Here is a 17910-nt window from a genome sequence, read left to right as displayed (position 1 = left end):
ACTTGGAGATCCCTATGTATATTATCGTTGGAAATGTACCAAGGAGCTTGGCACAGTTGCCTTAGAACTTTTGATTGAAAGCGCTGTATCTTGAGTAAATTTGTTTCACTGGCAGTTCCCCAGATTTGGATGCCATACGTCCAGATGGGTTTCAGTACACTTTTGTAGATCAGAAGTTTATTGCCTAGACTTAGGCGTGATTTTTGATTCATGAACAGTGTACCAACATAACAATAAAATTAGGCTAGTAACAACGCCCTCTTGTATCGAACTGTAAAACTTATTGAACAACTTAGCACATTTGGCACTTTGTTTTTCGTGATTAGTTTTCTTTGGTCATATAGATTGCTTCTTAACACATTAACCGCCATATTAAAATTGTTTGTTTTTGCCTTCAGGCTTCATGTTCAGAATCTCAATATTAATGTGAATTATATTTAACTCACTGAGCGCCTGGGCCAAACAAGGCATGCGTTAAATACAACTCACGTGGCGCCTAATGTGTTAGAATATATTTTGAGTCTAATCCTAAAATTAAAATCGTACTGATTTATAGGTATTCAAAACGTGCTCATCACGTGTTGTTGACTTCCGTTAACTCGGAATTTCGGCATCTTTGTGGCGAAAGCGACAGATGATTCCAGCTATGTACAAGTCTTGGAGGCTTAACCTGTTCTTTTGTAGAAAATCTTTTGGTCGACATGTACGACAATGATCGATTGTCATCTTCTAATCGCAGTACTTTACCAATTCTAGACTGCTGATTTTTCAACTCGTCAAAGCTATCGAACTTTTTATTAAATAGAAAGAAGATCGTTTTGGTCATATTATGGCCTTGAACTGTTCAGTTATTGGCTGCTGTTTTTCTCACCTCTATTGAGGGATTTCTTTATCTGTTGCATGTTTGAACCAGTATTATTTCATTCTCATTTGACCGATTTACTTCATGTTAAAACTTTTCTTGAAAGAATTAGTTTTAGATAGCAATTATACGAATCTATTTATGTAAATTTCATCTGAGTTACACTACATTTACCATAAGATGTGTGCGCTGTGCTTACATAAAAATGTGATTTTGATTAACTAACATATGAACACAGTGATTCCGCAGTGGGATCTCGTAGTCCAGAAAGCCTCTGCGCATCCGCTAGGAAAAATATTCTGATTCGGATTTTTTGCACAATCTTACTCAAAAAGGACCCCTTTTAACAAATTTGCATGTTGCCAGGTCCAAAAGTGGGTCAAAAATTGCTTAAACGTTTTTTCCTAAAATTATTTTTTTTGAATCGAACAAAGTTTTTTTTAGGTTTTTTGGATCATTACAAACAGAAAAGGTCTTTAGTGAATTTTCTCTAAAATTGATAGTTTTTGACATATAAACGATTAAAAATTAAAAAATTGCGAAATCGGCCATTTTTAACCCTCAAAAACTATGTAAAAAACTGAAAATTTCAATGTTGCCAAGGTAGGTAGATATTCTTTATACATAGATTGATGAAATCCCGAAGAGTTTTTTGCAATACAATATCGAAAACCCCTTTGTTTTTAAATTGCTAAGCGGCTCCTACACTATTTTCAACCGTTGCATGTATGCAACATTGTATGTAATATGCGTAAATATAGGTGTGGAAAAATATTCTGATTCAATTTTTTTTCACCATATTGTTTGAAAATGTTCCGTATTAACAAATTTGCATGTTGCCAGGGTCAAAAATTTTATTTTTTATTTTTTTTTTAACTTAAAATGTTTTCCGATTACAATAATATGTAGGGGAAAGGCGGGCAAAACGGGGTAGCTGTCTAAAAGGGGTACCCCCTTTTTTTTCAATATCACTCGCTCCATCTATACGACGTTAATGAAATTATATTATAGACGCCTGTTTACGGCTTCTGTCATAAAGCAGATATAATTAGCTGTTAGTCGATTGTTGTAAACAGTACATGTGCGTTTTTAGTTAACCAAGTTATAATATCGGCCGAAAAATAATCCATCGTTAGTATTACTAAATCAATTTATTGAAGTTATACTTCTTTACCGACGATAGAGGGTAAATTTTTATATGGGAAAACCTAGCGACCGGGCGCATGCGCATTATAACTTTGTTCTGATTGGATGTTCAAATGACATGTCAAAAATTATTCAATATGGTGGCTGTGGCACAGCTGTAGTTAGATTATTTATGGTTGTTGCGTTTTAAAATTTGTGTGAAAAGAAACAACAAACAAAAGTTAGTTAATAGTTATACTGCCTTTTTAAATAGTTTTCATATACCTATATTTTTGGACTTTTGGACTATTTTGGACAAGGAAAACTCATTCTAATTTGGTAAGTACCTAGTTTTTATTATAATCATATTGTAATTATACATTTGGATTAGGTTGAAATACATACATTTATTTTCTCAAGAATGCGGATTTTAGAGAGAAATCCCAAATTAGGTTCGATTTTTATTTTAAAATTATGATTTTTTGGCGTAGATTTATTTATCTAGTAGGTATGTAATGCTTTGATTTACATACTTAATTTGATTACCAACAAAAGTTCTACCAATTTTCATCTAATATATTGTTTTCTTACTGTTTTGTTATATTTTTATATTTTCTTCCACAAAATTTAAACTACATAATTTTCAAAACAATTGTCAAACAGTAAAACGTTCAGTTACCGTATTTTTCCACATGATAAATAATGTGCGATTGGACGAGTGAGTCTACGCTTCGATTACGAGTCAAAGCGGCACGAAATTCAAGGGTTCAATTCCCGATGCAAGTTTTATTTTTTATGCATATTATGATTGTAAGTATATGTGTTATATAATTTTTTTTTTCAGCAAATGCGTATTTAAAATTTTTGCCAACAATTATTATCGTCCAGAAATCATTTTTTCTTTGTGGCATTTTTCAATGTGTTTGTGTGCGTTTTATTCTTTTATTTTTTTAAATTTTTGGTATAGTCTTAAAAATCACATAATATGTAGTAGAAGTATAACTTCTTACGTGCGTACAAAGTACACACACATTCTTTTTTATTTAATATCATTACTTCCAACTAACAGTGAATGTGTTATAGAGTATTCATTTGCATTATGTTGAAAAATAAAGACTTGCAATAATTTAACGACGTTCTACACCTTCGGCAAAGAATTAAAGATTTGCATGAAATTTTAGTATGTTATAGTTTACTTCAAAAAACTAAGGCTTGATTTTTTAAAAATTGTTTTACCGTGCCGTTTAATTATTATTAAGTGTCAAAGTTAAGTTTTAACATGGGCTCTTATGGGAATTCTTAAAAAGTTAATAACTTTTGACCCAAATTTACGATTTTTAATTATTTGTGCTTAAATTAAAGCTTTTTTTGTAAGGAATAACATATTAAAAAATGAGGATTGTTTACCGTACCATTTATTTTTAATTTATTTATTATATTTAATTCCCTAATTTATTCCGTACTTACCGTAATTTATTATAATTTATTTTTATAAAGTATTCAATACTGAAACATATGATTTGAGTATTCTGCTATAAATGCATTGTTACCAACTTTCGCTTGCATATAAGTTTCCCCCCTTTCCTCTGAGAGGCATACCCCGCAACGAAGGTGTAGAACGTCGTTAAGCAGGCCATAATCTCAAAATCTGCTCTTTGGGCAAAATGGGGGTACCAATAGGTAGGGTAAAATGGGGTACCCTTTTTACCATACCAAGTAAGATAGCCGATGATCAAACCAAATCACAGAAGAGTAAAAAAATCTCAATTGAAAAAAACTAAAAAAGTGTAGTCAGATTCAGAATGCGAAGATAATGACACCGACTGGTTCTGCGGAAACTTTTATTCAAGTTCCACAGAAGGATGGATAAGCTGATCCAGTTGCCATAAATGGACTGAAAATTCATGTGCAAGTGTTGAAGATGAGGATGATGAAGCAGTACTTATATAGTATTTTTACTACAAAAACGTTATTACATAGGTCAAAATTTTTGACGTAAGAGAACTGTCAAAACATTAGAATGTGACTTTTCATTATTGCCGTGTTTATAATAAACATAGCAATAATGAAAAGTCACATTCTAATGTTTTGACAGTTCTCTTACGTCAAAAATTTTGACCTACGTAATAACGTTTTTGTAGTAAAAATATTATATGCGAATTTTGTCAATAGGTTTTCGTTGGTTTCAATTTGGTACCACATTTTACCCTATACGACGGGCATAATGGGGTTATTTACATTAGTTTCTGTTTTTTATATAATAAAACTTTTACTTTTTTTAACTGTAAATTATATTAATAAATAGTTACTACTATAACAATGATATTTGTCTTATTATTAGACCTTAAAAGTTACATATTTTTTTTAAATCGCAATTTAAACCTTAAGTACCCCATTTTGCCCGCCTTTCCCGTACATGAAACGGTTGAAAATAGTGTCGCGCCCTCTTGATTAGCAACTAAAAAACAGAGGGGTTTTTGTTATTTTATTGCAAAAAGCTCTTCGGGATTTCATCAATCGATGTTCACAGAATGTCTGCGTATGTTGGTAACATTGAAATTTTCGGTTTTTCATATAGTTTTTGGGGGTTAAAATGGCAGATTTTGCAATTTTTAAATTTATCTCGAAAAATATTCTCAATTTTTTAAAATATCTCGAAAATTATCATATTTAGAGAAAGGACACTTAAGACCTTTTTTATTTCTAATGATCCACAAGCCCTAAAAAAATTGTTCGATGCAAAAAATTAGTTTTAGGAAAAAACAAAAAAAAAGTTTAAAAAAATTTTTGACCGCTTTTTGATCCTGGCAACATGTAAATTTGTTAAAAGGGGACCTTTTCAAGTAAGATGGTGAAAAAAAAATTGAATCAGAGTATTTTTCCTCACATATATTTACGCATATTACATATACGACATGCAACGGTCGAATATAGTGTCGCGCCCGCTTGATTAGCAATTAAAAAACAAAGGGGTTTTCGATATTGTATTGCAAAAAAACTCTTCAGGATTTCATCAACTGATGTTCAAAAAATATCTAGCTACCTTGGCAACATTGAAATTTTCAGTGTTTCACATAGTTTTTGAGGGTTAAAAATGGCCGATTTCGCAATTTTTCAATTTTTAATCGTTTATATGTCAAAAACTATCAATTTTAGAGAAAAGTCACTAAAGACCTTTTCTGTTTGGAATGATCCAATAAACCTAAAAAAACTTTGTTCGACGCAAAAAAATAATTTTAGGATAAAAACAAAAAAAAAAACGTTTAAACAATTTTTGACCACTTTTGTACTTGGCAACATCCAAATTTGTTAAAAGGGGTCCTTTTTGAGTCAGATTGTGCACAAAATCCGAATCAGAATATTTTTCTGATTGTGACTTTCTGGACTATAACATATATCTATATAACATTATTTACTTATTTTTATTTACTTTTATTGCAGGAGGAGATGATAGTATGTTTTTAAAATATGATCGAAGACTAGGATCGGCGCCAGTATCAAAAAATAGAAGCCACGAAGCAGGAGTCACTTCTTTTCATTCAAATTCTTCTAAAGAATATATTGTTGTAAGTGGAAGGTGAGTTTGTGATCTGGATGCTCTAGAAAACCCGTTGAACTAATCCTAGAATAACAGCCCGGGTCCGATTCCGGCAGAAACCAGAAAATTTTCAATTTCTAATTTAATTGAGCTGCCACCGCGCTTCGGAGGACACCTAAAGCCGTCGGTCCCTGGCTACTTAGTTAACACTAAAACCTGAGGCAGAAGGTTACATGAATTAAAAGCTTATAACAAACGGCAGAAAAATTAAATTATGATAAATTGATAAAAGAGATAACTAAACAAAAAGGAGTTATGTGGCGACACCTAAGTTTCATTAGCAGTCTGTCAGTATGTGGTTATCTGCCATACACACCATTCAGTTTTCATAGCTTCTTATAGTTTAATTAAGAGCTGGGAGCGGATTTTGTGCGTGATAAGTAATATGGAAAAACTATACGGGGATATGTTGAATTAGTTGTTTGCATGACTTTCCCCAACGGTCGGAAACCAGAGTGGGGTACGAGGGTAGTTATAAGGGGTCAAAGTTGCGGTTTTTATTATTTTTTTTGTGACGCTCATCATCGAGATAGTGCACCAAAATTTGGGAATAAGTAGGTCATGACGTAACTAAGTAAAATCTCCAGGGGTGGAACGCTGCGTGGCCGACAAAGGGGTGGGACAGGGGTGAATATAAAAAATATAAGGAGTTTTTTGCGTCGTTCGTGATTGAGATAGTGCACCAAAATTTGGGAATAAGTAGACCATGACATAACTAAGTAAAATCGCCAGAGGCGGAAACCAGAGTGGGGGACAAGGGTAGTTATAAGGGGTAAAAGTCGCGGTTTTTATTATTTTTTTTGTGACGCTCATGATGGAGATAGTGCACCAAAATTTGGGAGGAAGTAGGTCATGACATAACTAAGTAAAGTCTCCAGTGGCGGAACGTTGCTTGGGGTACAAAGGGGTGGTAGGCAGGGGTGAGTATAAAAATATAAGGGGTTTTTTTGCCATTCGTGATCGAGATAGTGCACCAAAATTTGGGAATAAGTAGATTATGACATTACTAAGTAAAATCTCCAGTGGCGGAACGCTGCGTGAGGGACAAATGTTGTCCTGCGTCACAAAAAAATAATACAAACTACGACTTTGACGTCTTAAAACTACCCTCATCCCCAACTCTGGTTTCCGCCCCTGGAGATTTTGCTTAGTTACGTCATGATCTACTTACTCCCAAATTTTGGTTCACTCTCTCGATCACGAACGTCACAAAAAATCCCTTATAATTTTTATACTCACCCCTGCCTACCACCCCTTTGTACCCTAACCAGCGTTCCGCCCCTGGAGATTTTACTTAGTTACGTCATGACCTACTTCCTCCCAAATTTTGGTGCACTGTCTCTATCATGAGCATCACAAAAAAATAATAAAAACCGCGAATTTTACCCCTTATAACTACCCTCGTCCCCCACTCTGGTTTCCTCCTCTGGGGATTTTACTTAGTTATGTCATGGTCTACTTATTCCCAAATTTTGGTGCACTATCTCAATCACGAACGTCGCAAAAACCCCTTATATTTTTTTATATTCACCCCTGTCCCGCCCCTTTGTCGGCCACGCAGCGTTCCACCCCTAGAGATTTTACTTAGTTACGTCATGACCTACTTATTCCCAAATTTTGGTGCACTATCTCGATCATGAGCGTCATAAAAAAAATAATAAAAACCGCGACTTTGCCCCTTATAACTACCCTCGTCCCCCATTCTGGTTTCCGGCTCTGGGGATTTTACTTAGTTATGTCATGGTCTACTTATTCCCAAATTTTGGTGCTCTATCTCAATCAAGAACGTCGCAAAAACCCCTTATATTTTTTATATTCACCCCTACCCCCACCCCTTGTTGGCCAGCAGCATTCCGCCCCTAGAGATTTTACTTAGTTACGTGATGACCTACTTATTCCCAAATTTTGGTGCACTATCTCGATCATGACCGTCACAAAAAAAAATAATAAAAACCGTGACTTTGACCCTCGTCCCCCACTCTGGTTTCCGGCCGTTGGGGAAAGTCATGTACACAACTAATTCAACATATCGCCGTATAGTTTTACCATATTACTTATCACGCACAAAATCCGCTTGTATCTCTCCGACTATTAAGGCGGGTTGACATTACTAGTGAATACCGAACGTGGCTCACGCTTACGTATTTTGCCCCTGCTATTGTTAGATATTTTATTATCTATTTTCAAACTCGAGCAGTACATCTGTATCTATGCATTGCATAAATACAAATGTACTGCTCGAGTTTGAAAATAGATAATAAAATATCTAACAATAGCACGGGCAAAATACGTAAGCGTGAGCCACGTTCGTTATTCACTAGTAATGTCAACCCGCCTTTATGGGGTAAAAACAGACCAGAAACGAACAACGCAGACTAAGAAGATGACCAACCTGTGATAACTCTTCCGAAAACTGTGGTACTCGATATATTGACTTAAAAGTATGCAGAAAAACTGTAATAAAGCTCGCTAATGAGCAAAAAAGGTCCAGCGACCGAGCATTGCAGCAGCTTTGCGCCAGCGCGCTTGAGTGTAGTTGGAAAAGTTCAAGAGCCGTTCCTCTTCCCTTTTGTAAATTTCTCCGCGATTCAAAAACATATTGCGGTGTGCATCACTTTACGAATAGACAGACAAAAAAGAAATTGAAAATAAAGTTGTCAAAACTTTAAACGCATTTTTCTCATAACTTCTTATAGTCGAGGAAATAAAACTGAAAAAATGACAAAACCTCGCAATTTTTTCGTCCAGCATCGATTTGTACAAAAATTTGGGATTAGGCTCATTTCACCCTCTAGTTCATTTTCTATATTGAGCCGTTGTACGCTTTTGGTTTTTTAAGGGTGAAAACTACCTCTAATTGTAAAAAATTATAAAATAACATTTTAAACTTTAATATTGTCAACATTTGGTTCTTATTAGTTACATAATGATTGTTTTATGCTTTAAGATATACTATCATAATATTTCCACCCTTAAAATCACCCTTGTTGGAGCTATATATAAAAAATTTACTTATCCTAAAAGAATAATTTCGGCTTGCATCGATTTACATTAAAATTTGGTATTAGGATCATCTCACCCTGTACTTCATATTCTTTATCATGCTCAAGGGCGTTGATTATTTTTAGGGGTGTAAACTGCCCCCTTATTTTCAAAAATTATATAAAAACATTGTAAACTTTAATATGGGTAAAATTTGGTTTTGATTGGTTAAATAATGATTGATTTATGCTTTAGGATATAATATATTTCAACCCTTAAAAACTACCCTTAATAACATTACAATTTTTATAAGTAGATACTTTAATTTAATAGATCTATACAGAAAAAAAAAGTGGATTTAAAGAATTACAAAAACATTTATTTACACAAAAATACGAATTTACAAATATGTACAAATACAAATAGTCTTTTAGTCATCTTTCAGTATACGAGCCGGTTCTGTACAATACATATGTACATTGAAAATGCTCCATAAGCGGACTACTCGAATTTTTCGAAAAAAAAAAATTGTTTTATGAACATTTTTGGCGATAAAAAGTTTTTTCAAAAATGATTTTGTAGAATTTTTGAAGAGATATAAGACTATGTAAATTCCGTAAGATCCTTTAGTTTTTAATTGGTGTGGGTTTAAAGGGCTCGAATAAGGGGGTGTTTGCTCGTAAATAGAAGTTTTAAACAGCTATATCCCGATAACTATTCACTATAATGAAAATCTATGCACAAGAGAATTTTAGTTATTAAAAAAGCTACAATTTAGTAGTCAATCATTTTTTTCGTATCTCCAGTATTTTCGGAGATATATTGACGTAAAATGTGAAAAATACGAAATTGCAAAAAATCAATTTTTCTTTAAACTTTAAACTAAATTTTTCTAAAATTAGGCCTTTTAAATAGGCCAAACTTCTTGGGTGTATTGATAATACAAATATAAAAGGAATTACAGAAAGGTGAAGACCAATTTTTAATATGGAGGGTAGTTAGGGGGTTGTTTTCACTGTTTTTTTCGTAGAGAAAAGCAGGTACCGACCTTTTTTGATCATAAGCCGCTCAATTTTCATGCTAGAAACTTTCTATTATTATTTTTTTTTGAAAGTTTTTAGTTTTTGAAAGACGAAAAAAGCTAACTTTTAACATGCCGTATCTCAGTTTGTATTGGTCTTAAAAATATTCTAGAAAAAGAATTTGGTTTCTGTTACTAAAAGATACAATTTTAATATCTACAGGTTTTTTAGTTAAATGCATATTTTTCAAAGTATTCTCAAAAAAAAGTCGATTTTTTCGTCGAAAAACTGTTACTTTCAAGCGCGAATAACTCGAACAATATTAGTTTTACGAAGAAAATGTATAAAACATTTTTTTCTTAGAATTACTTTTTACATCGATCTACATGGTTAAAATGTAATAAAAAATTCCCACCTCCGAGATGGGGTGGCAACCACCCAACGTTTTAGCGTACAGCGGCATGATGTATAGAAAATGATCCTTGGACTATTCCCTACCTTCTGTGAAAATTTCAAGTAAATCCATTCTGGACGAAAAAATTGCGAGCCAAAATGCTTCATTTGCTGGCCTATTATTTCAAAGGCGATTTGAAACTCAAAAACTACTTGACCGACCCTCCTGAAATTTTGCATAATTTTCCTTGGACATTTCATGGGGTAACGCTGTCGAGAAATTTTTTGTCTTATGCTTATTTTTTGTTTAACAATAATAAATATGTTGACCTTCGCAATATTTAAAAAAAACATTTGTTATTTTGGCTTCTGAGTGATACCAAAAACTCAAAAATCGTTAAAACTAAGTAAACTTTAACTAAAAAAGGTAACGACAACGTTACCTCGAGAAACTCATTCATAAGCTAATTTGCTTATGTAAAAATTTGCCACCGTTGGTTGGCTTATTTTTTAATATTTTGCTCTGTTTGTTTTGAATATTTTTTGAATTGTACTAAATATTAGTTTAAAAAAAGAGTGTGTATACTTTTTAACCCTTAAGTACTAACATCTTAAATCAATGACGTAAACACTAACTAACCGCCTTACAGACGGGTTTAACATTTTAGTGGTAATTTTTGTTTTTGTTAAATATTTTAATGCAAAAAATATCTCGATGACTTACTGAAAGTATTGTTTATCTCAAAAACACAGTAATGAATCTAGTTTTTCTGTATTTATTAAAATAAAAAACATTATAACAAGAATGGAAGGATTGTTTGTGTACCTTTTTACTCCTGAAAAAAGTGTGATAAAAATTAAACAAATTAAAGAATCTTAATAAAAATTTATAATCAAGTTAAACAAAGAGTAATAAAAATGAAAATAAAAAAGTTTTTAAAAAATTTTAAAATAAAAAACGCTGGACGGAAGGGCCGCCCGAGAACTTTATCGTACCGATCTATTATCGTTATCGTACTAGATACTGGCATTCTATAAAAATAACAAAGTTACTCGTTATTTTGATATTTTAGAAACACCTTGTATACTTGAAAATATTTTATGGTTCTAGGCATCATTAATTCCCGCATTTGAGAAAATGTTCGGGGACACACTCTAGATTATTGCATAAATCAATAGAATATTAGTCATACTTTCATTTCAAATTAGTCCATTTTTCTGAGAAATTAATAGTTTACAATATTTGCATTTTACTGCATGGATTGTAATGAAATTTTGGGAGTAGCCCAAAGCCCAATCTCCTAATTCAAAGTCTATCCTATATACTATGGAACTTTTTCATGGGGGCGGTTCTCACCACTTCTCGGGGATAGAACATTTTTATTTTCGAATTGCATGGAGCAAAAGGAAGAATTTTAAGAAAATTTAAAAATGCGCTCTATAATTTGATCTTATTTTTTCACCGTCCAACTTTTTGAAAGTAGAAATAACACTATATTAAACTATTTAAATTCTGGTGAATGAGGGTTTAAATGTATTTACTTCTCATTTTTCCTTAAAGTACATTAGTCATATATTTTTTTGCACCATATCGCGCTTAGTTTGAATGTAACCGACATTTAACGGTGCTCGTTTTAAAGGCCTTTTCAAACACTACAAAAGCATGAGCACTTGAGCATGCACCAAAAAACAAACTCTTTTTACCTACCATATCTCTTTTTGTATTATAAATAGAAAATTTACGAAGGAACGAATCTCTTTGTTATTTATAATTAAAAAAAAATTATATAGTGTTTTTAGTTTGATGCATAGTTTTTAAGGTATTCACAAAAAACCGTCCGAAAACGTGTCATTTTTAAATGAAAATGGCCAATTTTCAACTACGCATAACTCAAAAAGTATTGAGTTCTCAAAAAAAAGTATAGATCAGTTTTTGCTTAAAAATAGGTTCTCTAGCCACTTCCATGCTTATTTTGACCAATAAATTTTCCACCCCCTTGAAGGGGTGGGAATTGCCCCAAGATAAAAGCGCCATAGTATCTAGAGTAGATTTTGTTTCTTGAGCTATTCCCTACTTACTGTGAAAATATCAAGTACATCGATGTAGTAGGATGGAATTCGGAGCCAAATACCCTCATTGACTGCCCTATAATAATGCTCTGCTATGATCGCGTGAGAGGAGACACACACAAGATTCTAGCAAAATTTCAATTTTCTGTAACTTTTCGAGTTTTTGAGTTACAGCAACGAGTTTTATGTCATTGGAAAAATAATTTTACATTCTTTCAAAATATGTAAAAATATACAGGGCGTATGTAAAAAAATAAGATTTTTTTTTCATTTCCAGTTAAACCGGAAGCCATATTGTGGGTAAAATTTATTGTACTGATAGATAACAAAGTACTATATATGTCTGCCAAATTTCAAATTTTAGTTTCTATTACAGAGGTAGTTACGGGCACTCGAATATTTTTTTATAAAAAATTCATAACTCCCCTCCTATGGCGAGTTAAGAAATCTGACCAATGTTATTCAATTTACTGATAGGACATAAAAAATATATCAAAAATTAAACAAATTCCTTGGAGTCATTTTTGAGAAAATTTAGTTCAAATTTATGTCAAAATTTGACCCCTTAAATATAGGCAACCCATAACTTTTTCTGAAAAACGATAATATTCTTGTTATAGCCCCATCTTTAGGCTATATAAATGTTTTTTCAAATTAAATTTTTCTTAAACAAGTTTTTAGATTGGTAGGGAAATGTATCGGGTGGGCGGTCGGCCATGCTGGCCGCCATTTTGGATTTGGAAATGTCAAATTCCGTATTTTTATTTACCTATCGATGAGCTAACTTTAATTTAAATTTCATTCGTTTCGGTCAAAATTTGCAAAAATGGGCCCCAAATAACCCCCCTATTTCGGCCCCCCTTTGAGAGGTTTTTTTTAAAAGCTTAGTTTCTCGACAAAATTCTCTTAAACTTACTCATACCGAATTTCATCGAAATCGGTCCAGTAGTTTTTGCTGGGCGGTGGCGACATACGTACATACTTCCGACATGTTTTTTTTATTTGCTTTTTAGACTCAGGGGGACTCATAACGTCGAAAAAAAAGTGAAATCTGAAAAAAATTTTTTTGCGCGATCCTATAACTTTATCTATTATACTCATACTGCGTATGTAGTACGATAAAGTAATATTATACTCATACTGCGTATGTAGTACCATAAAGTAAAAAAACTGACAGGTACTATAGTTAGTACAGTGTAGCAATGGTAGTCAGTAGCAACATTTCCATCACAAATTGATTCCACTTCGCTTATGTCGTCTTCTACTTCATCAAACCATTTCGAAAGAGTTTCCTCAGGTCTTTATTCCCTTATTTGATGTTTTTTGACGAACTGGGCCACATTATGTGTAATGACAAACTGGACACAAACACTAACACCCCCCGTCTATTAGACGAAAATCAAACTTTGAGCCTAAATATCTTTCGAATAACAACCTTCCCCACATTGCCGAATTCAATACTACTAAAGAACAACCCAACTTGAAAAGTCATAAACGGGTGACCTTCAAAATTTTCTAGGAAGGGAAATATCCCACTTTCGACAAGCGATGCCGTCTGAGAGACGGAGTGTTAGTACTTAAGGGTTAAGTACGTAAAAATTTATACTTCTATTATTTGGATTTCAACGAAACAAATGTATTTTAAACAGTTTAATATTTTAATTTAAATATTAAAATAATTTTAATAAGTAAAATAGTACTAAAAATTAAAAAAAAAGTAAGGCAAGGCAACAACATGTGTTCGCAAGCGGTCACCCATCCAAAACTTAACCGCAGTCGACAATGCTTGACTATTATTGTTATCGGGTGACAACCGATGTAGTCAGCGTGCTGTGGCCGTAAAATTGATACCAAAATGAATTATTTTGACAGCTGGTACAAATAGTATTAAGATTGCTTTTTAATCTTCTTTTCATCATATTTTAATACTACTCTTTGTTTTTAAACCAAGAGGAGTAAACTAAAAAGGGACAGTCGCACCCAAGAAAGTCACTAGAAATATCACCAAATACATATCTTCTTTTTTGGTTGATCATATCGGCCTTTGACGGTAATGCATAAATATTATATTATACGTCGCTAAAGAGTTCTAAAAACAACTAAAAATCAGACAAAACAACTAATAAAAACAGACTAAAAATCTAAAAATAAAAGGAATAACGCAGAAAATACAAAAAATCGCTGATATAACTTATTTAACCTATGAAATGCAAATAGTGCCAAAATTTTATGAATGTCATCAGTGTCAAAATTTGGTAACAGTGGAGTAAACTTGCCTGAGGTTGGACCAATTACAAACAAGCTTTACGGCGCGGGAAATTTGAATTACTCATCTTGGTTAAAATCAGGCTATAATTATCGTATTTCCAACGAAGACAAATCCAAATACACAAAAACTATAACAAATATATTGACTAAAAACACCAATATATTTGTTTGCACTTTATTTACACTGATACATACGTCACTTAAAAGAGTTTTCAACGAACTTCACTTCTTTTTCTTCTTACTTTCTTTCGTGGCTTGCTACTTATGCATCTTCCGGTACATTTGATTGTTTGGTCGAAGCGAAGATCGGTGGGATATGCGCATTTTATCAATGAAATTCGATATTTGTGACATTCCAGAAGCCGCTATAGATTAAAATGTTTTAACAACCTATTAATCACTCGACGGATATTAGTAGTTAAAATAATTAGACGATACCGGACAATCATGATTTTATGAGTGAAATTGTAATTTTTTTTTACTTTAATGACAAAAAAAGCAAGCCCATTAGCAGAACCCAATTAAAAATTATTCTGCACATCATATTTGAAACATTATTTGGTTGAAAAATCTCATTTTTGTTGGCAAAAAGAATATATTAATTTGTTTGGACTGAATTACAGTTGTGTTTATCTTAAAAAGGATATGTTACTATCAACATTTACACAGTGTTGCCAAACTGAATTTTGTTATTTTGAGCGGAAATTTTCCCAGCGATCTCCGAGGGTACTTGTCTTGCTCTAAGCAATGCGGCAACACTGAAAGCCTAAATGTTGCCTTGATTTACCAAGTAACCAGGGGAGTATTGGGGGATGTCTAAAAGAAGTATAACTTCAATAAAATAATTCTACCATAGTTTAAAAAATCACAAAAATATGCTTGAAATATTGATTTCAACCTGTAACCCTCTTAAGGAAGGGTTCGCTTCAAATCAGACTCGACAGCAGGCGTTAAAATTTATCCAAAAGCCACAAACATAAAAATACATGCAGATGATGGTCAGTGGTGTCATGGCAAAATTAGCAGTGCCTGAACGCACTTTCCCTAACTTTTTTACTCTATGTTTTACTCTATGTAAAATATTACTCTATGTTTTTTTAATACAAGTTACGTTTGCATATTTTAAAATGTATATGCATTTGCTTAATTCAAAATATTTTATTTACAAAATAATCTAAATTCTCTATTTTTTTTTCTTTTCTTAACCAGTGACACCACTGATGATGGTTGAAATGATCGCATGTTTTTATAAAAACATTGAACGACAATTATTCTCTGTTTCAGCTATGATGAACACATACGACTTTGGGACATTAGAAGAATGAAATCAGAAATTGAATCTTTAAAAATGCCCGGCACTCTGTGGAGGCTGAAGTGGGATCCTTTTAATCATGATAAATTACTTGCAGCATGTATGCTGGGAGGGGTACATATTGTAGATACATCTAATAGCCATAAAATGGAGATAATAGCAAGTCATTATGAACATAAAAATATCGCTTATGGTGCAGATTGGTCTTATCTTAGTAAAAAAGAATCTGCCCGGTTTGAAGGGACTGGGGAACATATTATTGGCAGTTGTTCATTTTATGATCATTTATTATGTATTTCAAAAGTTAATGTGGATAATAAATAACCTTCCATTGTTTTTTTAATTATTACATACATACATAATCCAGTTCTCACTCTACAATTTAGTGTGAAGATTTCGAATAGTCTTTAACGGCAGGGACGTCATCTGAAATTTTTATTAAGGGGGGGGGGCAAGCATTATACAATACATTATAATATATGCAAACATAATACAAATAAATCACTAGAGTAATAAAATTGATGTCTTTTTTTGTAAATTTCAGTCATTATCAAATGACGCCCCTGTTTAACGGCGTAACGCTAAATGTTTTGCTACAAATCTTGATAATTTACATTTTTGTCATGACCGATCCATGTTCGTCTAGGCCTGTCTAGTATTCTTTTTTACAAATCACTGCCCAAGTACCTAGGTAGATTCTAAAAAGTCACTAGAATATAACATAGATACACATCATCTCTTTGTCGACTTCAAAGCAGCCTATGACAGTGTTGAAATAACTACATTATAATGCAATGATAGACTTTGGGGGTAACTAGGTTAGTTAAGTTTCCCAACTAACAATGCGAAATGTAAGCTCGTGCGTTATAATGGAAGGAGAAAACTCTACGTTCTTTGACATTAATAATGAGACAGGGACGCGCTGTCGTGTCTCTCTTTAATATTGCATAGGAAAAGGTAATCAGAAAATTAAATATTAGAATGAATGGAACTATTTTTAATAGATCGACGCAAATTCTCGCATTCGCTGATGATATAGTTATAGTAGGCAGAAGTATGAGAGACATGGTGCAGTGTTTTAGAAGCCTTGCGGACGCGGCAATTGAATTAGGACTTGTGGTAAACGAGGAAAAACCCAGATATATTATGTTGGTTTCTAAAAACTTCCGAAATATCCAACAGATAATTTAAATTAACAACCATACTTTTGAGTACCTAAGTCAAAGAATTCACATATTTTGGATCGCTAGTAAAGGCAAGAAACACGACATGCGACGAAATAAAAAACGTATAGGCAATAACTGTTCACGGTCTCCAGCATCATTTAAAACATAAAAATATAAAACGTGCAGCTCAATATATTATACAAGATCTTAATAAGACTGGTTTTGATATATAGGGCTGAAACGTGGACCTTATCTCAAAATGATGAAAGACTTCTTGGTATTTTTGAGAGAGAAATTCTTAGAAAGATTTTTGCGGTCGTAAATGAAAATGAGCTTGGCGTCGAAGATACACCTTTGAACTATATATCAGTTGAACACCGATCACTATATCACCTTTGAACACTGATCCAGAAATTCGTTAAAGTGCAGAGACTTAGATAGGCTGGACACATTGCTAGGATGTCAGATCGCGAATACACGAAGACATTAACATTTTCAAAACCAGCGGGAACAAGCAGTAGAGGACGACCACGAAGGAGATGGAGGGAAGTTGCCAGGAATCGACAAGAGTAGCGACTTCTTTGCGAGCAGGCCAAGATCCACAAAGGATCGTAGAGTAAATTATGATGATGATTAACTGTCCAAGTTTGATTCCGATTCCCGTGCATATCTGTCATCATAATTTGTATCATACATATATCCAGTGGCGGCTCGTGATAGTAGAAGGTGGTGAGGCACACTATATACATCTGAAAAATTTTATTATAATGGCTAGCTTCTCTTTAATGGTCGGAAGGTCGATTTTGTGACGTCATAACGCTAGGACAAAAAATCCCGTGCAAATAATCTCCACAAATTATTTAGACAAAATATCCCCACAAAAAATTCCGGACAGAAAAGCCTTAAGAAATATTTAGTGCCGATTAGTTCTCTAAAAGTTTTCCCGTGAATGCGATCGAATCAAATGCTTTCAGCCTTAGTATATAGTTATTTTGAATTCCATATCGAAAACTTCAAATTTTACGTAACAAAAGAGTGTGAGCTTTTTAAAAAATCATGGAAGATATATGGAATGAGGTAAGGCTGTGAGAATCATGTTCCAATATTATTTG

The 17910-nt window shown here is 33.1% G+C and overlaps 1 protein-coding gene across 1 annotated transcript in view; it reads left to right on the top strand.

Annotated features, from left to right (window-relative positions):
* Window positions 1-15968, top strand: part of LOC114326737 (diphthine methyltransferase) — a 28264-nt gene extending 12296 nt beyond the window's left edge. Inside the window, exons 3-4 of the mRNA XM_050647982.1 lie at window positions 5429-5564; window positions 15605-15968. Of these exons, the coding sequence (XP_050503939.1) occupies window positions 5429-5564; window positions 15605-15956 (488 nt within the window). The 3' untranslated portion in view covers window positions 15957-15968. The remainder of the gene's footprint in view (window positions 1-5428; window positions 5565-15604) is intronic.
* Window positions 15969-17910: the final 1942 nt, after the last annotated feature.

This window comes from Diabrotica virgifera, chromosome 1 (assembly GCF_917563875.1).
Source record: "Diabrotica virgifera virgifera chromosome 1, PGI_DIABVI_V3a".
Taxonomy (NCBI): domain Eukaryota; kingdom Metazoa; phylum Arthropoda; class Insecta; order Coleoptera; family Chrysomelidae; genus Diabrotica; species Diabrotica virgifera.
This window is presented reverse-complemented; position numbering and strand designations above follow the sequence as displayed.